This window comes from Argentina silus (genome assembly GCF_951799395.1).
Source record: "Argentina silus genome assembly, chromosome: 21".
Taxonomy (NCBI): domain Eukaryota; kingdom Metazoa; phylum Chordata; class Actinopteri; order Argentiniformes; family Argentinidae; genus Argentina; species Argentina silus.
The window spans coordinates 11,992,493-12,014,547 of record NC_139675.1 but is presented as its reverse complement, the minus strand read 5'-3'; the positions used below and the strand labels follow the sequence as shown (position 1 = coordinate 12,014,547).

Sequence of the window (22,055 nt, the reverse complement as noted above, 5' to 3'; positions counted from 1 at the left end):
GAATGCTACCTCCAAAATAACACACTTATGTGAACTTCTTAATAAACCTCAGTTTCAGATATGCGATGATGAGAAAAATAACTGTCATTATCGACAAGGCCACGTGATTCTCCCACAAGCCCCATGTGGTGTAGTCTATTCCCAGGTAGTCCAGGTGTTGTTCCCCTGTGCATCTGTAGAGAGAACGACCAACAGTACAACAACCAGTGGAGGCTGGTGGAGGTAGAAATTGGAGGACGGGCTCATTGTAATGCATGAAATGGAATGAGGAATAGTATTAAACACATTTTTACTCGTGTTCGTTCCATTCAACATGCCACAATAACAGAGGGATTTTAACGTTATGAAGTCTGCCATGGTCGTCATTGCTTTTTTGAGATAATATTTACGCTACTTCTCTCCCTACCGGTGGTCCTGGCGAACCACAGTATTTTACCAATGGCTTTTAGTAATAGGTGGCACACACTACAGCTCTCCAGGTCCAGGGTTGGTAACCACTGCCCTTTGAAGTCAAAGCTGTAGTCTATCCAGACAGCTGCAATGCTCTGACCTGCTCAGAAGATGGCGCTAGAGATGCCGTAGTAACTACAAGGACTGCCATCATGTTTGAGACCAACCGCATTGCAGTCGAACCGTGATTGTGATATTACATTGATGTGGTTTCAGAGATGGTAAACACCCGTCCAGGCATCATGAGGGTCTGGTGCGCTACACAGCCCGGCTGCAATATAGGTCATTTTAAACGCACACAATGGCAATATCCACAGTGTGTGTGTGTGTGTGTGTGTGTGTGTGTGTGTTGCTCTACTCACGTTAGTCCAACTGTGTTGTTCATACGGCAGTCTGTCAACCTAGGAGACATGGTGGTGCTGCCCACTGGAGGGTCTTCACAGAACTTCAGCCCTACAAACTCGTTGATCTCCAGGGCCTGTTCACATACGAGAGGAAACGACCTTTAGGTGGAGTATGTGGAAGGTCATCACATTCACACCATCTTAGGAGAGCCTCAGAAGCCTGCTATGCAAGGCTATTTGGCACAGTAGGTGGTGCAATGTGAAAACGCTAGTCTGAATACAACACTGAGGTAGAGGTCCGTTACTCACCACGAGGCCGTAGCGCGGTATACTGAAGTACTTCAACCAGGCCAGCCAGTCCATGACACTGGGCAGGTTCACCAGAAGACCTGAGAAGATCTAAACACACACCACACAATCTATCTGAAGTGATATTATTAATGTTTCATTTCTCTCGGAGAGTGCTTTTTACAAGAGAGTCAATTGACACCAACCGTAACAAGGTCCAGTAGTACAAAAGGTAAAATGAGATTGCGTCAAGAAGACAGACAAAGACCGTAACATGGCACAATAACTCAACACAGAGTAAAAAGCACACATTCTCCAGTCCTCTTCCTCACCATCATGAAGACGAAGCTGATGGTCATGAAGATGTTGGCCAGCGCCACTACACTCTGGTCGGCTGAGATAGCCATGGTCATCGCTGTGGCTGTATACGCCACCAGAGTCACCGTCAACGTGAAGATGAAGAAGGCTGCTGCCGTGGCTTTGAGCCCTGAAGAAACACACACACACACACACACACGCATGCGCACGCACGCGCACACACACAGTGAAGTGGAGGTCGCTCATGAAACCGGAAACACAAAACAAGCAGTTTAATGGTAACCTTCATGGATTATAACATTGAATATAGTGTATGTACTAATTAGCCATTTACCGATGTACTGTGTGAAGAACAAACAATAGAGAATTGGGCCAACAATATACACAATTGTGTGCAGACCACTGTAGTGTTTTGTACTGCGAGTATAAGTGTATAAAATGAACCAAAAGCTACTTCACAACTGTTTTTTACTCATAAAAGTAAATGTTCTGCTCCCTGGTGCACTGAGCTCACCGATCATGAAGTAGACCACACAGCTGAAGACAATGGCAGGGATGGTGCGCAGGGTGATGATGTCAGACAGGACCTTGGACAGGAAGTAAACGGACACCCGATAGTACCCACTGATGTACTCATGTCTGTAGGGGAGCGACAACAACAACAAAAAATGATGTATCTCATACTGTGCCTGGGGTAGCCACTTTAGTTGACCTAGGATGCTATATCTGGTCAAACGAAAACAGCTAACTAATGCTTTCTGGGCCATTGCATGCAAATAAGCACAAAACTGAATTTCAAAGCCATACTTTAATATTAACATCTTATCTATATTCTAATGACACTAGTAGACCAAGCCGATGTGGTATCCCTGGCCTCCTCCTAAAAACAGGGTGCGCTCCAGAAGACGTTGAAGTTTGAATTCTTTAAATGAAATGAAATGAAATGAAATAGAAAAACAAGAGGCAGTGCTCCTACTGTACGTACACAAACAACTTCCTCTCTGTGATGAAGAGCTCAGCAGCGGACAGCGTGCTGAAACATTGGTTGGTGGTGATGAAAAAGAGAGCGCCCATTCTACAGTACGGGGAGGAAAGAAAAACATCTAGTCATGCACAGACGAGGAGGAAAGAAAAAAAACTGTCCGACGTATACTGTATAAATGTTCAAATATAATCAAATTTGATGGATATCATGATTATGACTGGATATGGTCCAATTGCAGCCAGAGAGCGACAGAGAGAGAGAGAGAGGAGAAAGACTTGCCTGTCAGACCTAAGCCATAGGCCCTGTAAGCTGCATGCACTGGGCCAAACTACATCCATCATACATTGACATTGAATATAATGATATCAAATCCTCATGTTCCTCCAAGTCATGCGTGAATTGAAAAAAGTAAGAACTTGAACTAAGAAAAATGTTTGGTGCTTCTATGTGTGCTCCATTGTGCTTTTAAGTAGGAGGTTATGGGCCCAATAAAATAATGGGTAAAGTATGATTACGGTAAGAGGATTAATAGGGCCGGAATTATTCCGCTTATCACACCTCCTCTCCCGAGGGAAGCCCTGAGCTTACATGCAGACGCTTGCTCTGGGCTCGGTCACGGTACACTTTCTCCAGATTCACTGGAATTAGATCGCCTCAACTTAAAGAAAAACCCCTTACCCACAGTATAAGACCTCCATGTACAGTACCACTTTGTCTTGTGAATGTATAGTTGTGGAAACCAAGAAATCGTCAGATGGGTCATCTTAGGGTGTGGTGACTAAAACTGTCCACCCACCGGTTCTGGATTCCACTCTGATCGTCCTTCACGCCGAAGAAAATGGCGCCTACGATTAGAGCCAGGAAAATGGTGACTCCCAGCTACCCAAAACAGAAACATGGGACGTTAATTAAGTAGTCAGGGTCAAAGGTCACCATCAGAAACTCATATCTCTGTCATGGCATTGGCTAAACAACAGTAAATGTCTGACAATATGGCTTATAACTGGTTAGAGACTTCCATCGCATGAGGGAGCATGTTTGATCAAAGCCTCTGACCTTGCTTTAATGTAAACTAATCTCTTTGGTCTATAGCAGGGTTTAACTCGTAGGATTTCTGCAGGGCAAAGAAAAACAAGGGGGAGCTTGGTGAGTATAGGCTGAACTCCAGTCAGACTCCAGTCACTTTCTTCCATTTTTAAAACTACAGTGTGGTATTGTTTTCAATCTATATCAATGTTTATTACACTGGTTCTTCTGTTCAAAGCGAGATGGAAAAGAACAGCATTGAGCTTGTGTAAAAAAAATGCAAAACCCGAGTGTGTCACTTCAAAAAGAAAACAAAAAATGCCATACCATATACAAGAGGGACATTCTACATCAGGCAGGCTATGTGTGATGAGTGTATCCACTCTTGCTCTTGCCTATGTAGAGGGAGAGTTTATAACACAAATAAAATATATAAAATACTTATAATTCTGCAGGTAGGACTCTGATGGGAACCTGTACCAGACACAAACACTGACTAGACCAAACACACTCCTCTGTTCTCCTCCTCCACGCTCAATCTTAACCATGACCATGAGGCCAGAGACTGTGAGTCTAGAGAAAGTGAAGGATGGAAAAAAGGGAAAAGAGAGAGAGAGAGAGAGAGAGAGTGTGAGGGGGGGGGGGGGGGGCGACGACAAGAGCAAGAAAGAGGAGGAACGAGAAAAAGAAAGAGAGAGTGCGACAATGTGTGTTTTAATCCTGACGGGTTACAGCTTATGACAGGCCTAAGCGGGGCCCAGCCAGGTTCCCAGGGTGAAAGGATAAGCTAATAAGGTTGAGCCTTTTTCACCTCCCCTCCCCTCACTCACCCCCCGAGGCGGAGCGCGGGTCATGACGCCATCATGTGACAGGCCGCGGCCCGGTCCAAGGGGGCTTTGGCCAGATATGATATCAGTTTAGATTCTGTCTGGGGAGGGGCAACACCAGGGTCACAACGGTCACCAAAGCTGATAAGTCCCCCAAGGCACCCCCGGGGGGATTACTGAGATTTATTTGGGGCCGATTAGCTGTTAATAATTCTTAAAGTGAGGAACTTCAGATGGTATTTTGTTACCATGAGGTGGCTAATGAGAGTGCTAAGTCCCCCCCACCCCACCACCCACCCACCCACCACCACCACCTTCATAACAGCCAGCCCAGAACCCCCATCCCCCTTCTTAACCCACCACCAGCCCCTCAACGCAAGTTGGATCGATCCAAAGGCAGAAAAAAAAGGGGCCGCAATGTAAAGTCATATTATTCTCAAGTCACTTGTTCCGGGTGGAGGTTAAGTCCTGTCATAAGGTTGCCAGCGACAGCAACGTAAACACATTTCCTTGTATTCTCTCATCTGGGGGATGTTTGAAAAGGAGTTGAGGTGACATTGGTACAACACGTCTTAGGCGTTTAACCGACCAATAGTAATCCACTCTTCAACACTGGGACTGTTGGAGCTCCGCTAGATGCAGACTGGGGCCATTTTAGTCATCCATGACAACAACAACAGTGAGAATGCTGCCCTGTTGGCTTTAGTTCAGCCTATTTGCCTCATGTCAGCCATTACGTGTATTCCAGGGGAGGCTGGTGGAGGTAGAAATCGGAGGACAGGCTCATTGTGATGCATGGAATGGCATGAGGAATGGTATCAAACACACATGATTTCTATCTCCACGGGTGTATTCAACACTGCAACAAGTGAGTCATATTAGGTCTGCTGGACCATCACTCTACTTAGAAACCTCTAACCTAATCGAAAATCCACTCAACCAGCGCCTCCCTTCCCATCTACAGTAAGCCTAAGTGAGTGGTGTGGGTTTCATCTTGATGGTAGACTCATCAAAACACGACGTACCCCTGAAAACATGACCCCTGAACTCTTACACCACACCACATTCGACATTAGTTTACTGTTCAGCACCTGGTCACCCAGAGGAGGATGGGTCCCCCTGGAGTGGTTCCTCTGAAGGTTTCTTCCCCCTAGGGAGTTTTTCCTTGCCAATGTGCCCTATATATTTCTCCCTTCTGGGGAGATTCTTTCCTTGTGTAGCCCTATGGAAAATTAGGCCTAACTATTCAAAGTTCATTGATTAATAAATAGGAATTAATAGAGTTCATGTATTGAATTATTTACATGATGTAAAATTTATTTTGTTTTCTTAAATACTATGTTCGCAATGCTGGCAATATTGTAAAGGAATTTACTTTTGATTTCTGTGAGAAAAGATTCAAATGTAAAGTTTGTGCATTTTGTTTATTTTCATGAGTCAACGAAAATGTGAGTTGAAGGTCAGGTGTCAGGTGGAGGAGAAATTAGATTAGATTGGGGAAGACGAACGAAGAGAACGCATGGAATGTGCTGCTGTGCTGCTGTGCAGTGAAGGTTAATAATGTGGAAATACGTAGCCCACGTATTTCTGTGTTTAGAACAAAGTAATAATGCGAGTGCACAACCCGTGAACTCTATAAATTATTACGTTCGGCGTATGAACTGTTTTGGAACAATTTCTCTGCAGAGGAGTAACCGTTCAGACGGTCAGCCACCTTGCTTAGCCTAGCCTAGCTCAACAGTGAGATAGCTAGCTTTCTTCGGAGTGCTTATGGATTGTGATCGACCAACACGGGAGCTCAAGACGTCTATAGCCACCGGGAGAGACGGTAGCACACAAGATTCCTGCCGTTCGAGAAAACTGCACCGGTTGCCGAGAGAGGAGCTTCGCGCGGCTGCCTGTTTAAGGAACTGGGAGCTACAACGCACGCAAGCTACACGCGCCAGGCCTGCAACGCACTGGACTTGGGTATCGTTATCATAGTTATCATTGCCGGCTTTAGAATAGGTTTTATTTCATTTCATTGAGGTTTACAGTGTTCACCATGTGAATTTGGATATTTGAATGTGCACTTTAAGTGGTATTGTATTTTCATTTCATGCAAGCTATTTGGGGGATTGAAGATCAGTGAAAGAAGACTGATTTGAATAAATTAACAAAAGACATGGAATTGGTGGGACTGTGTTAATGTGAATGGGTAAATATTAATTATAAGTAATTATTCGATTTACTTTTAAATCATTTAATTGCCTGTGAATGATTATTTGCATTTAAGCTTGAAGACATAGCTATAGCTTCTACATAGAGGGTAAACATTTAATTGCATGATAAGATATACTGTAGATTAAGTGGGAATCCATATGGTTAGATGACTTATGGACTGTACTTTATAAAAGTATTGCAAGATAGTTATTACTGATACCTGTAGTGAACAGACAAAGTAAGCATATAATAATAGTTAAAGATAACATTTTATTTAAAGAATTCAGGTTAGCCACCCCTATTAATTGCCCAGAACAGCAAAGGGGCGCTACACTTGGCTTACTTTTGGGGGTCTACAGTTTGGTGTTAGATCATATTGTTTGTATTGTATTTATTGTTTATATTGTTTAGTATTGTTTTTGTTTGTTGTGTCTTTGTGACATTTCTATGCAGAGGCACAGAAGATGTTTCACCTGTTAGCCTTTTTGCCACTCATGTGCACATACACACGCTAATGTATGCTAATGCCTATGGAATTGCTAACAAGTGAAACGTCTTGCCTGTATGTTTCGGAGGTAATACCTCCAGGACTCACAGTAATGCAGTAATGAGTTGAAACCAAACCACGACAGAGTGAGTGAGGGTGGTCTAGATGTTTCAACTAACCTGTGCCACAGAGGTCTGAGGGTTCAGCGCAAGGTTCTGGAAGGTTCTCTTGAGCACCCAATGGAGCTGGTGAAAGAAGGAGCTGTTGTAGGTGATGGTGCGTGACGTGGGCCGGGTGGTGTGCTCCTTCCCCTGGGTGATGCGCTCCAGCTCCGCCAGAGTGTCCCTTGAGTAGGAACAGTTCCTGTACTCCTCCACAAGGCACTCCTCGATGCTCTGTCTGGAGCTGCTCAGCTCCTCAAAGTCTATGTCTGACACACAGACGGAAGGAAGGAAGAGAGAGAGAGAGAGAGTGAGAGAGACAGAAGGAAGGACAGAGAGAGAGAGAGAGAGAGAGAGTCAGAGAGTCAGAGAGACAGAAAGTATATAGCAGTGTAAACCAGGGTTGTCCACCTCTGGTCCAGGAAAGCAGCCCATACTAGCACACGGATCCATCAAATTATCTTAGTTAACCTGTTTCTAAGAATTCTTGACACACTTTCCACAGATACAACATGACACCCTATATTTCCTTCTGCACCACTACTTACAGTAGCTTGCTTCACCAATGAATGATGTGAATTCAATTTGTATTGAACATCCAAGTCTCACACGTCACATTACAGTACAGTCAAGGGTCAAGAGGATCAGAGTTTATTTTACTCAGTAATACAAACAACTTGTGACCCTGGGTCAGCTAGATTAAGGCGTGCCTGGAGGGAGCGGGCAGGTGGGTGGGGTGGGTGGGGTGTGCGGGTGGCTGAGAGTTAATCCAGCTAGCTCGGTGTGGTCACAGCTCTCAGTGGATCAGCCCATGAGAAAAACCTTCTGATCTGCTCTGAACAATATGTTTGTTTGGCTTTAAGCGTCTCAGGCTAAGGCTCAGGCAAAGGCTATTAGAATACAGTATTGTGGAGGAGAGAACGTGTTTTGGTACAATAAGTCCAATAAGGTAATATCAGTACAATAAGGAAATATAGGAAGTACAATATGAACTAAGAACCGGGGACCTCTGTAAATGTGCACTTGGACCTTTCGCTGTAAAATGTAAAAGAGCTTGGAAATTGATCTTTTCACTGAAGCTTGAAGAAAATGTTTTCTATGTAGAGCGAGAGGAAAATCTCTTTGTGGGAATGGTATGGATATCAATGTCAATGGGGCGTATGGTGTGCGTCTGTGTGTGTGTGTGTGTGTGTGTGTGTGTGTGTGTGTACCTTCTGAGCCTTGCATCTTGGTCATAGCAGTGGCAGTGGAGTCTCCATTTATAACATCTAGAAAGAAGTCTGCTGGGTTGTTGTGGGCCTCACATGCATAACCTGGGATAAGGCAACAAATACACATAATCAATAAATACATGAATATACAGTGCCCTCCATATGCATTGGAAAGAGGAAGCATTTTGTGTTCTTTTAGCTCTATACTCCAACAGTTTGGATTTGAAATCAAACAATTACTATGGAGTCAAAGTAGAGACTCTCAGCTTTAATTCAGTGTTTTCTTTTTTCAAATTTTCACAATTTAGAAATTACAACCCTTTTTATACATAGTCCCCCTATTTCAGGGCACCAACAGTATTGGAAAATCGGCTTGACAGGTGTTTCTAGTTATAATATATATATGCCATTTAGCTGACGCTTTTATCCAAAGCGACTTACATTGCCTTGAGTGCATATATTTCAGTATATATGGTCCCAGCGGCTTAGTCAGGTGTGTCCGTCACATCATATGTGCAGGCATAACAGAGCTGTCAATGTCTAGTATTGATTCGAGGCTTTGCATTTGGAGTCTGCTATTGGTGTCTGTCAACATGAGGACCAAAGAGATCAATGAAAATCATCATTAAAAAAGAAAAACAGTCCTGCTGAGCTCAGCAATCGCAAACGGGCTGGTAGGCCAAGGGAGAGTTCTACAGTGAATGATTGAACAATGCTCACCATAATTAAGAAAAACAACTAACCCTAACCCTGTCACATAGATCAGGAACACTCTCCAGGAGGTAAACGTGAATGTGTCAGAGAGACTACCATGCACAGAATACGTCACCAACCAAACTATAGAGGCTTCACTGCAAGGTGCAAAAGTTATCTTCAAAAGTCAGGTTACAGTTTGTTAAATAATATGTAAAAACCCTGCAGGTCTAGAGAACGGTCTGGTCTTGTGAACAGATAAGACGAATATTATCATGTGCCACAGTGATTGCAAGAGGAAAATTTGGAAGAAAAAGGATCTGCCCAAGATTTACAACATACCAACTCATCTGTGATGATGATGGTGGAGGGGGTGCTATAGTTTGGGCATGTATAGCTGCCACAAGAACTGGCTAACTTGTCTTAATTGATGATGTTACTGCTGACAGCAGCAGCAGACTGTATTCTGAAGTGTTTACAGGAACATCTTGTTCATCTTAACGGTCCCTCCTAATGACCTCTTCACCCCCACTACCCCCCTGTACAAGTTTCTCTCCTGTTAATTAAAACAAAACAAAAAAAGTGACTGCCTATGGCCCCTGGTCTGAGCATTGATTACTTCATCTTATGATGACTGATGGATAGATGATTCACTTACTTAAACAAATGTATTTGTTGTAAGTCGCTTTGTATAAAGGCGTCTGCTAAATGCCATAAATGCATTACAAAAAATGTAAATGTAAATCTTGTCTGCTTGAGTACAAGCAAATGCCTAAAATTCATTGGATGGCACTTCATCTGACAGTAAGACAATGACCCCATACATACTGCCATAGCAACTAGGGAGTTTTTCAGGGCCCAAAAGAGGAAAGTTCTTGACTGGCCTAGTCAATCTTCAGATTTACATTTTCGGCAAAAAGACCTCAAAACAAACAACTGAAGATGGCTGTGTACTGCTGGCCTGGCAGAGCATCACCAGAGAATATACCCAGCATCTGGTGGGGTCACTTGGTCGCAGACTTAAATATGATTGGAAGCTGCTCTGAGCTCTGTGTGTGTGTGTGTGTGTGTGTGTGTGTGTGTGTGTGTGTGTGTGTGTGTGTGTGTGTGTGTGTGTGTGTGTGTGTGTGTGTGTGTGTGTGTGTGTGTGTGTGTGTGTGTGTGTGTGTGTGTGTGTGTGTGTGTGTGTGTGTGCCCCGATGTTCTTAATTTGAGGAACAGTAAGTAAAAGTGAATCTAACTCGGCAAAAGACAGCAACTGTCTGTCTGTCTGTCTGTCCATTTTCTCTCCCCCTGGTCTCCCACTCCTGCTCTCCCCCTCCTGCTCTCCCCCTCCTGCTCTCCCCCCCTGCTCTCCCCCCCTGACACCGAGGTGCGTCGACACTTTGTCCCAAACCACAACAATGCCACATTCACAGACTCTGGGGATGAAATGATTCCTAATTACAATATGGGTGGCCACTGGGAGGGAGGGAGGGAGGGAGTCAGGAGGAGAGGAGGGGTCAAGGACAGCTAGTATCACTGCCCTAAACTCCCCAACTCCCCTTCATCTGTGTGTGTGTGTGTGTGTGTGTGTGTGTGTGTGTGTGTGTGTGTGTGTGCGTGTGTGTGTGTGTGCGTGCGTGCCTGAGCCTGACCTAGTATAGCAGATGAAGCGGTGTGCTTCCATAAAAAGACAGTTTGACACCTACATTCTTACCAAAACGACATTGACAGATACAGAGACTCCCAAGTATTTACAGTAACAACTGCGTCATTCTTTTCTATTCTTTCTTATTTCAGTATTACATTTTTGTATTACAAATGTAATCTTTTTTTTATCCTCTACATATCTATCTTTATAACTACGTCATAACATACTCTCCGTAAATCAATGCCAAAATGGCATCCATTTAGACTTTGCGTGTGGAGTAGCAATGATATTGAGGGTTACCTATGTTGGCGAAGTAGTCCAAGGCATTCTGGGCCGGCCCGTGGTACACATGCTTACCGCTGACCAACAGGGTCAGGGAGTCAAACAGCCGGTAGATGGAGTAACGCGGTTGGTGGATAGACATGATGATGGTGCGTCCGTGGTTAGCCATTCTGAAGGAAGTAATTTAAAAAGGCAACCAATCCTTGTAACCGCACAGGTAATAGTAAAAGCACCTCATCTTTAATGAACCACATCTCAGCTGATTTGATCTGTCTTGAAATTATCAAATGGCTACGAATGGCAGTTGACAACACATTGAGCAACAGCAGAGCTAGCGTTGTTAGAGGACTTCATTACCCAAGGTACCTTTTAAGCAGCAGCAGGACAGAGTTCGCTGTACTAGCGTCCAGACCTGTGGTGGGTTCATCCAGGAATAGAACAGACGGGTCGATGATCAGTTCCATACCGATGTTAGTCCTCTTCCTCTCTCCTCCGGAGATACCTCGGATCATCTGGGTACCGACCTGAGGAGGACAACAATCACATCTTCATACGCTGTCCTTCATACTGTGCAGAACGGACTTCATACAGTACATGGCATCACTGCACTTGCAGTATGTTCACATCAAGCAGAAGACATTGGTAGAAAGTGAGTTTCACTGCTAATCTATAAAGTCAAAACATTACATTGTTGGTTGCTCCAAAGGGTTCATCTGTTTCAAATTATCCTTCATGTAACCAGGTGAGTCCCATTGAGGTTGTAATCTTTCTTTATAAGAGAGCCCAGGTCAAGAGGTTCATATCTAAGTCAATTCTAAATGTAGGTATTTTGCTCTACATGTCTCCTCCGTCATGTATCAAATGTGTTTCAGTAGATGCTAAGTGGGATCCCTAGGACAACTCTACCCTCACCCTAATCCTTACATCATTAACATTCATCATTAACTAAACACACATCACAACTCAATCAATGAATGGCGTACTCCACACATACTACGAAGACTGACTTCCGAGACTACATTACCTACAAGGAACCCAACTTTCCCAACACACACAAACCGAACACCAAAGTGTTTCTTTGGAAAAAAACAGATCCATATTACACCGGAGTAGCTTTCACCTCAAACACACTTTTTAAGGTCCGATAGCCGAATCCACAGTATCATCTGATTAATGAATCCACCACAATACTATTCTAAGCCCTTAGACCCAGAGGATAATAAGAAACCTTACCCTAACCCTTAACTAAACATAACGCTTACCTTAAACACCTTCAATCTCAACTTTAACAGTGTCTGACCTTCCCAAGGATCCCAGTCACACATTCCCATGTGTTACAGTGATAATCCAATTATTGTATAACAATATATTTGATTTATGAGGCATCTTTCTAGACATCTTAGGTCTCCTTATATAAACAAATGACCAGTACCTTGGAGTCAGCCACTTTGGTGAGGCCCAGCTCATTGATGAGATGGTTAACCCGGGCCTCCTTCTCCCTCTGGGCCACGCTGCTGGGCAGACGCAGTGCTGCAGAGAAACGCAGGTTCTCCCTCACCGTCAGAGTCCCCATCACAACGTCATCCTGCTCACACAGAGAGGGAGGGAAAGGGTCACACAGAGAGGGTCATACAGACAGACAGGGTCACAGAGAGAGGGTCACACAGACAGAGAGGGTCACACAGAGAGGGTTACACACACAGATAGGGTCACACAGAGGGTCACACAGAGAGAGGGAGACTGGGTCACACAGACAGACAAGGTCACACAGAGAGACAGGGTCACATAGAGAGGGTCACACAGACAGACTGGGTCACAGAGAGAGGGTCACACAGACAGACAGACAGGGTCACACAGAGAGAGAGGGAGACAGGGTCACACAGGCAGGGTCACACAGACAGACAGGGTCACACAGACAGACAGGGTCACACAGAGAGGGTCACACAGACAGACAGGGTTGCAGAGAGAGAGAGAGGGAGACAGGGTCACAGAGAAAGGGTCACACAGACAAACTGGGTCACAGAGAGGGAGGGACAGGGTCACACAGACAGACAGGCTCACACATAGAGGGTCAGACAGACAGACAGGGTCACAGAGAGAGAGAGAGACGGGGTCAGGGACACAGGCTCAGAGGTCATTCATTTGGGTCAAAGTTCAGTAACACTGACAATATCTAGAGGAGTTACTTTTCCAATACAATTCAATATTTCTTCACTCTTACTTTCTTTGATTCACTGTTTTATGTCATGGTCTCCTTTTACATAAGTTAAATGTTTGATTAAACTGAAGAGGGATAAGGTATGATGTTAAACATTATTATTCATATTCTGAGCTTCAGAATAATGCTAAATGTACCTGAACGACATAGCCAGAGAGACATTTGAAGTTGGGTGGTTGTGGCGCCCCGTCAATCAGAACCTCTCCTGAGAGACCTGCCGGGTCCTTTCTGGCTGCTAGAACATCCAGGAACCTAAACACAACATTACAACAACAATGGGTGAATTTCAAACCTTTCTTCCAATCCTCAAGTTGTCTCTCCTCGCCTCCTTCTGAAAATGCTTTGGAGGAACCTGTGGTCTTCTCCACCAATGCGTTTTGAGAAGGAGGCTCCAAGGAGGATGCATGAAATCTAGGAAACTTGACTGAGATTCAACCCATACTCTGGTAACCTGTGACAACGGGACAATCAATGTTAAAGATGCTTCTGTTACGGTCCCTCCCCCTAACCAACCCTCTGGCACCACCTTGTGAAGGCCGAGAAGTGCCAATTCCACACCGCCTCCGCCGTGGAGTACTTGGGCCACATCATAGAGGAGGGTCACCTACGGGTGGACGAGAGGAAGATTCAGGCGGTGGTGGAGTGGCCCCAACCCTTGAACCGCCAACAGTCGAGACGTTTTCTGGGCTTCGCAGGGTTCTACAGGCGGTTCATCAGGGGGTTGAGCCAGGTGGCTGCCCCACTAACCGCCCTCACCTCCACGCTCCGCCCGTACTCCTAGACCTCGGAGGCGGAGGCCGCTTTCTCGACCCTGAAGAGTCTGTTCACAGCGGGCCCGGTGCTCATCCAGCCCGACCCAGCATGCCAGTTCTTTGTAGAGGTGGATGCTTCTGAAACCGGCCTCTGGGCCGTACTCTCCCAGATGTCCGCGGAGGACCAGAGGATCCACCCCTGCTCATATTTTTCTCAATGTCTGTCCCCGGCGGAGAGGAATTATGATGTGGGCAACCGGGAGCTGCTGGCAGTGTACGCGGCCTTGGTGGAGTGGAGACACTGGCTCGAGGGGTCCCAGCAGCCGTTTATAGTTTGGTCCGACCACAAGAACCTGACATACATCCGGTCGGCCAAGAGACTCAACTCCTGCCAGGCGCGCTGGGCCCTTTTCTTCACCCGGTTTGAATTCACCATCTCCTACAAGCCAGGCTCCGCTAACACCAAGGCCGACGCACTCTCCCGCCTTGCCCCGGAGGAGGTGGCTCTGTCAACCCCCAGCACCATTCTTTCCCCCTCCCGAGTGGTTGGCGTCGTCACCTGGGCCATCGACTCCTGGTCAGGGTTGCCCAACGCACTCACCCCAGCTCCGGAGGCGGAGCCCCGGAGGCGGACCCCCTGGATGTGTCTTTGTTCCCCCATCAGTCCGATCCCAGGTCCTGGAGTGGGGGCACGCCAGCAGGTTCGCCTGTGTCCCGGGAGTGGGCCGGACTCTCTCATTTATCTGCCGGCGATTCTGGTGGCCTGCCATGGAGGTGGACACCAGGGAGTACGTTGCCACATGCACCATCTGCGCCCGGAGTAAGGCCTCTCACCAGCCCCCTGCCAGACTACTGTAGCCCCTTCCCATCCCTAGCCGTCCTTGGTCGCACATCGCTTTGGACTTTGTCACCGGCCTACCCGCATCCCTAGGAAACACGGTAGTACTTACCATCGTACTTACCCTCCTCCGCAGAGACTGCCGACCTCCTAGTGCTCCACATCGTTCGTCTACATGGCATTCCCCTGGATATCGTGTCTGACCGTGGTGCCCAGTTTACTTCTCGGGTCTGGCAGGCCTTTTGCAAGGGCATTGGGGCCTCACCTCCGGGTACCACCCCCAGTTTAACGGCCAGGCTGAGCGGGCCAACCAATGTCTGGAGGCTGCTATCCGATGCGTCTCATCCAGCCACCCTTCCTCCTGGAGCCGACACCTGCCGTGGATTGAATATGCCCACAACGCCATGGCCAGCAACGCCACAGGTATGTCCCCTTTTGAGTGCTCCCTGGGTTACCAACCCCCCCATGTTCCCCAGCCAGAAGGTGGAGGTGGCAGTTCCGTCCACCAGGACCCACCTCCGTCAGTGTCGGAGGGTCTGGAGGACCGCTCGGGCCGCTTTGGAGAGAGCCACCGAGCAGTCCAAGTGCACCGCCAACCGCGGACGCAGATCCGCCCCGACCTACCGCCCCGGTCAATGGGTTTGGTTAAGGGCCAAGGACCTCCACCTCCCGGAAGCTCGCCCCACGCTACGTGGGCCCCTTCACTGTCGACCAGATCGTCAACTCGCACCGCGGTACATCTCTCCCTTCCAACCTCCATGTCCATTCACCCTGTTTTTCATGTGTTCAACTCCACTACAGTGCCAGAACGTATTGTGTCAATGGTTATCTTCTATGTAACCTGCAGACGCTTCAACCCTCGCAAGTATCCCTACGTGTTCCTAGTGTTTTGTTAACCGTGTTCTCCTGTGCCCCTCCAGAATCCTCGTCTCCCTCGGACTCCCTTGTTATCCCCTTCCACGGACCCTACCCCTACCCCTCTCTGCTACTGGATTCCCCCGTTACCGAACCCTGGACCGGACACCGACGACCCCCTTGGATTATCCTTCTCTCCCCAACCCCTCTCAGCTACTGGATCTCCTATTACCGGATCTCATTGGGAGGAGGAGATCTGAGGTTCCTCCATGCTGACCTTCTCCTCCAATGAGTTTTGAGGTATCGTGGAGAGACTTTAGAGATTCAAGCATTGTTTGGTGTGATGGAAAAGGGAAAATACTTACGAGGACTTTCCACTTCCTGTGGGTCCTAGGATGGCATTCAGACCAGGTCTCATGATGCCACTTTAAGACAGTAAAGGATACATACAACGTCATAAAATGACATGACCTTATGACACAGTTTATAGCAGTCATTCAAGTGATGGGGAAATACATTTAGTTTCTTATTCTTCTATACTGTATTGCCAGATGCTATGAAAAATTGTTATTCAACCATTACATATGGCATAAGTTACATCACGCCGTTTCTACCAGTTAATCCAGTGTTGAGTACATCGAGTCACTTCAGCCTAGTCATGCATACAGCCTAATTACACAACGGAAAGGTCTGAAAGAATGTAGAGTGGGAGGTTTGGGGTTCACCCAATTAATAATTATGATAATCACAGAAAAGAACAGTTCTACCATGGTATTCAAAAAGCGCCTGTCCATCAAAAGAAAAAAAAAAAAAAGCTGAATTAAAAAGCCCTTGCGTGGATGATCACGTGACAACGTTTAATGCTGTTCCCTGGCAGCCTGCTCTGGAGTGTATCAGGGAGATTATACGCAAGAAACCATGCTTAATATCATATAATTAACACTAGGGGCAAACGGCCCAAAATTGAGAAATTATGCATTCCTGCCTGGGAAATGTCGGGTGTATTTAATGCCATCAAGACGAGAGGCAGTTGAATGTTTCGTGGCTTGCCCCGTATTCATCGTATTCTGAGTTGGGGACCGTAGTCGGGCCCTGTCCTAATACTATCAAACTGCATCCTTCCTTCATCCCTTTCTTGAAGTGATCACTGATCTATCATTATTGGATTGGTCAATACAATTTGGTCACTGCATTGATTTCACCAATTTCATCATCCCCTGTCGGGTCAGTGATTTCCTCTAGGGGGGAGGGAGGTAGGAAGGATTCGTTTAAAGAGAAATCAAACAGGGACTAAGCCACCAATGTAACCCCAGCTAAATTAGCATTAACCCTTGTCTTGTGGTTATCAATGAAAGTAAGTACAGTATCAATATTTAATATGTAGTGGTGCTTGTAAGTAAACACAGGATGGATGTGATGGGTTGGCATTACACTAGGCCACAGGACAAACTTGCTGGAGGTGACAAATACCATCTGCCAGTGATCTCTCATAGAAAAACATGGACACAGATATTCTCACAGACAGACAGACAGACAGACAGACAGACAGACAGACAGACAGACAGACAGAGACAGACAGACAGACAGACAGACAGACAGACAGACACACACACACACACACACACACACACACACACACACACACACACACACACACACACACACACACACACACACAAACCTCTTCCTCTAATGAAGTTAGATCCTTCAAAAAAACAAACATTCCCTTAGGTCACTAGCAACAGGGAGAAATACACAGAAGCCTCCATAACTGGAATAAACAAGATCATCCTCAGAGGCAGAAAGGGGGAAAACTCTCAAAATCAAATTCACTAACTTCATAACTACTGGCTCGGCCAAATGTGAAGAGATGTCATTGAGGGGTCAAAGGGTGTATTACATATATTAACTACTAACCTATATTTCAGGTCCACGAGAACTGTGTGTGTGTGTGTGCGTGTGTGTGTGTGTGTGTATGTATGTATGTGTATGTATGTGTGTGAGTGTCCATGCATGCGTGCATACGTGTGTGCTTGTGCATGTGTGTGTGTGTGTGTGTGCGTGCATGCATGTGTGTGCGCTTGCATGTGTGTGTGTGTGCCATCACAGATGATCCATCCTCACTCACTTCAGGTCCACCAGAATCTCCTTGGGGGAGGTCTTCCTCCGGCACAGCGGGCCAGTCTTCATCTCCACCTTGTACTGGATGTTGTGGAAGCTGACCGTGGAGCCGCGGGGCTGCTTGGCCTGGCCCATGGTGGTGATGAGCTTTGCCTTGCTCGTCCCATTGGTGCTCACGTTGTCCATCATGGCGATAGTGATGTGATTGGCTCGATCCGTCGTCGTCATCCTCCTCAGTGGTCGCCCTGTGAGGATTAGAGGTTGGAAAATAACAAGAAATTCAATGTTCTTGTTTTGCTTTTTAAACATGTCAGTGTAAGCTAATACATTGATCAACAGGTTTACATTAATACATTGATGTCTGAAAATGGTGCTTGCTTGACAGCTGGTTGAGTTTGAAGAAGCTTTTTAGCACGCCGATGCTTCTCTTGGGAAACATTGAGAAGCAAACCTTGAGGGAAGGTTGTCGGAATGTCTCCCGAGAAGCTTCAAAGTAACAGAAACTTGAGAAAGAGATAACAAACCACGTTTGAAAAATAGTGAGGATTTTATTTTACCCAACACATTTAGATGGGTAGAAGTGAACACATTGGGTACATTGTTCACAGGCAGCATATTTAAGCACATTTAATTATAGTCACTCAACTGTGTGTCATGAGTGCTAAGTGGCTGAAAGGTGCGTGAGAGGTCAGGGATTTAACACCCATCCAAACACAAATTAAATTAGGGACTCCTGCACACGGTCTCTGCTTGTAAACGTGTAATAAGTGCAATCTTTCGGTCAAAGACCTTTGTGAAAACACCCTTCAATTTGAAGCGGAGTAGCTCCTGTCAGTAAGAGGATTCCTGATAACAAACTGACCTTTATACTAAAGACATGTTGTGGGGGTTCAATTAGGTTGTCAATTACAAGTTGGGGTTACAGAGGTCAATAGTAGCCATTGTACCATACTGGTACAATGGCTCTGGGTTACGCTTGTTAAAGTCAAATGTGTCCAATACATTGAACGTATGTCATGATTATAGGAATGTACTGCACACACTGGAGGACAGTGTAGCTGACTCAGAGTGGACCTATAGGAGCCAACAGTAACTATGTTTAGACTAGTTTGACAAAGGCTCATTGCATGCAGGTATTTTGTCATGCTAACCATCCTTACAGTAATTGTTTTAAATGCATTTGATTTTCTAATATCATGTAATAAATATGATATTTCTGACATGTGGTTACATATATACATATACACATTCACAATTAATAACTTTACTTACCATAATGGGGTGTACTTGACTGGGATGTAATTAATTAATTGATGACAGTGTCTTAAGCCCTTTATTTTTCCTTGATTCAATCAAATGTATTTATTTATTTTTGTGAAAAACTAAAAAGATAGTGCAATAATAACCAATGTGGCACTTTCATTGACTACAATGTTGCCAGTGCAAAATATACCTTACTACTCTACTATCAAAGTGTTAACTGGAAAATTGTATTTTAACGAAAACAAACATAAAACACATCTCTTAATTCAAAACAATACAACAAAAAAAAAAAAGATAAAAGAAGTGCATTTCATAAGGTGACCACTGCATGTCAGAACGCATCCACTAGGAGCCATCCATTTTTCTTGCCAAATGTAGCAAACAATGTCACCAAGTTATGTTGCAAATGTCACGCAAAGTGCGGATACTTACACAACCAACAAACTTCTAGAAGGCGACGGTTGTTTGCTGGCGATGGGCTGCTGTGTCCTCTTCTACCGAGAGCCACGCGTGTCTGCAGAATCTGATGTGGCCAACGGATTTATACTACCCGATGTTGGATAAACGGAAAGGCTGTGATGATACGACGGGCACCGCTAGATCTGACCCCTCCTCAAGATGTCGTTAATTGTGCAAAGACGTGTGAACGTGGTTCAACCACGACATTGGGAAATAGAGAATTAACTCATCATTTTTGCAATAGACTTCTCACCTCGATCTTGTATAATGGCTTTAGAATCGCTTTCAGGAAAATGAAAAACTACAAAATACGTCTAAATTATCAAATGGATTTGGCACATTAAGTACATTGAATTATAGTGTAAAAAGGCATCGTACGTAAAATACTTGCACATGGAGAAGGGTTACAGAGGAAAGGAGACCAAGGGTTTCCATATTAATGAAGGACTCATTATGATTCTCCCCCCATCTGCATCTTACCCATTGGGCACTGAAGTGCATTTTCTTCATTTGTTAATGGAGTAAATTAGCAATTTCTTGTTTCCATTCTGTAGTGTGCGCTCAATGGATCTTGAGAAGATGGTAGATGCTTTTATTTATTTTTTTTGGACAGGAGGTGGCCAATTAAGCTCTTGGTAGAAAAACATATATCTTTCAGACATTATTATTTCCTATTGCAATCCCACAATAGGAAAATACATTTAATAGTTAAATCTGGTGCAATACTTGCTGTGTGACCATGTATAAAAGGGTAAGGGTAAAACATCACACTTGGTTTAGGATAAGGAATGATCACAACTGTCTCTTAAGAGAAGTCCCCAACAGAGCAACTTGACGTGCTTTAATGACAATTCATGAAAATGAGCAGAAACCCGGTAACACCTGTTCAGCAGCATTGAGACTATTCTCTTCCATCACATAGTCCCATATACTGTGAATGACTGAGACACGTAAAGGGACTATTTATCATGTTACGCAAGTAACATCTTAACTGTCCCTCCGAAAGACCTCTTCATCCCCACTACCCCCCGTACAAGTTTATCTCCTGTAAAAATTAAAGAGAAAAACATATTTTTTCCTTCGTCTAGCATTGTGACTGCCAACAGCCCCTGGTCCTAGCAGAGATTACTTTTTCTTATGATGACTGATGGATCGACGCAAGTGTTGACATCTACAGCTGTATAGTATGTGAGGGCATTTCCTAGAAAAGTGTGTGTGTGTGTGCGTGCGTGCGTGCGTGCGTGCTTGTATGTGTGTCTACGCATGAATGACTCGGACTGCTCCTTTATTTCTGGTTTGTCTTTTATGTCCAAGCCAAGTGTCTTATGTAAAAACAGGATTAGTTGAGGTATGCAAGGATAAATACTTCCTATTCCCCTGTCCCAACCTCATCAATCTATCAGCAGTTTCATAACGCCACAATATCAACGCTATGTAACTGTAGCAATTTCTTTATAACATTTGAAGCTGTATCTCGTTGTGCCTCATGCTAATTCTGTGAAATTGATCTTGAACTTTATATACTGCTGTTTTTTGACCAGTAGAAGAGGAGACATGATACAGTGATAGCAATGTCACAGTTGAGAGGCTAAGAATATCTAATTCATAGACACCATTGCAGGCTGGTGCAAGTAACGCATGGGATGAGGAATGGTATCAAACATTCCATGCATTACAATGAGCCAGTCCTCCGATTTCTACCTCCACCAGCCCCCCCGAGACACAAAAGATCATATGAAACACACACACAAACACGCACACACACACACACACACACACACACACACTTGGCTGTTTGATGGAGGTCATCCACATTCTTGTAGTTGAGACAGATGTAAAACTTCACACGAGGATACATAAAAAAACACTCTGTGACAAAAACACAGGCATCTGTGATAACAATGTGTGCGTCAGTGGAGACTTCTGTGTTTGATAACGCACGTGTTTGATACCATTCCATCTCCAAGCACTACAATGAGCCCGTCCTCCAATTTCTACCTCCACCAGCCTCCACTGGTGTGAACTATATGCATTCCTCAAACACACAGGATGTGAGGCTGGATGAATTCGTGCGAGCCCGAGGCGAGCCTGCATACCGACATGCACCAGAACGTGAAGTTCCCACCCAGCTCAGCGTTGATACACATCTGAAGACTTGCATCATGAGGGTATGTACATAAAGTGAGTGTGACCCTGCCATGACCCTAAGGTGGGTTGTATTCAAAGACCGAGCCAAAGCCAAGGACTGACTTGACAGACCATTCTGAGAATGAGAGTTGTGGTTACCTACATGTACACTACAACATGTGCAAGGTTATATTGATATGCTGCACATCAATGGTAACTTGTCAGAAGACATTCACACCTCATCTCACCAGTTCCTTTGGACTCTTATCATGCAACTACAACAGTGCCATCTACTGGACACAACTGTTCGTAGTGGATGGCTATAAGTTCGATTTCCACCTCTGTTGCAACAATGGCTAGCAGAAATACCTATGAATAGAGCCCTTAGTGGGGAACTAAACCGTAGTGCAGCTTAACAACCTACAACTCTGAGTCTGTTGATGAGAACATTCTACTGGGCTCGACGCCCCAGGCCTGTTTCTAAATCAAAAACTTAAGTCCCCAAATCAGCTGCA

General features: G+C 45.2%; 1 protein-coding gene across 1 annotated transcript; it reads right to left on the bottom strand.

Moving 5' to 3' along the window:
• Window positions 1-25: 25 nt before the first annotated feature.
• Window positions 26-17,919, bottom strand: LOC310821234 (broad substrate specificity ATP-binding cassette transporter ABCG2-like; the record flags this gene model as incomplete). Its single annotated transcript, XM_083693200.1, has 15 exons — window positions 26-173; window positions 813-928; window positions 1,104-1,193; window positions 1,415-1,569; window positions 1,915-2,039; window positions 2,386-2,475; window positions 3,182-3,264; window positions 7,107-7,357; window positions 8,300-8,401; window positions 10,926-11,077; window positions 11,274-11,431; window positions 12,340-12,492; window positions 13,263-13,377; window positions 15,936-15,995; window positions 17,699-17,919. The coding sequence occupies 15 exons, from the start codon at window positions 17,917-17,919 to the stop codon at window positions 26-28; spliced, it is 2,019 nt and encodes a 672-aa protein (XP_083549326.1).
• Window positions 17,920-22,055: the final 4,136 nt, after the last annotated feature.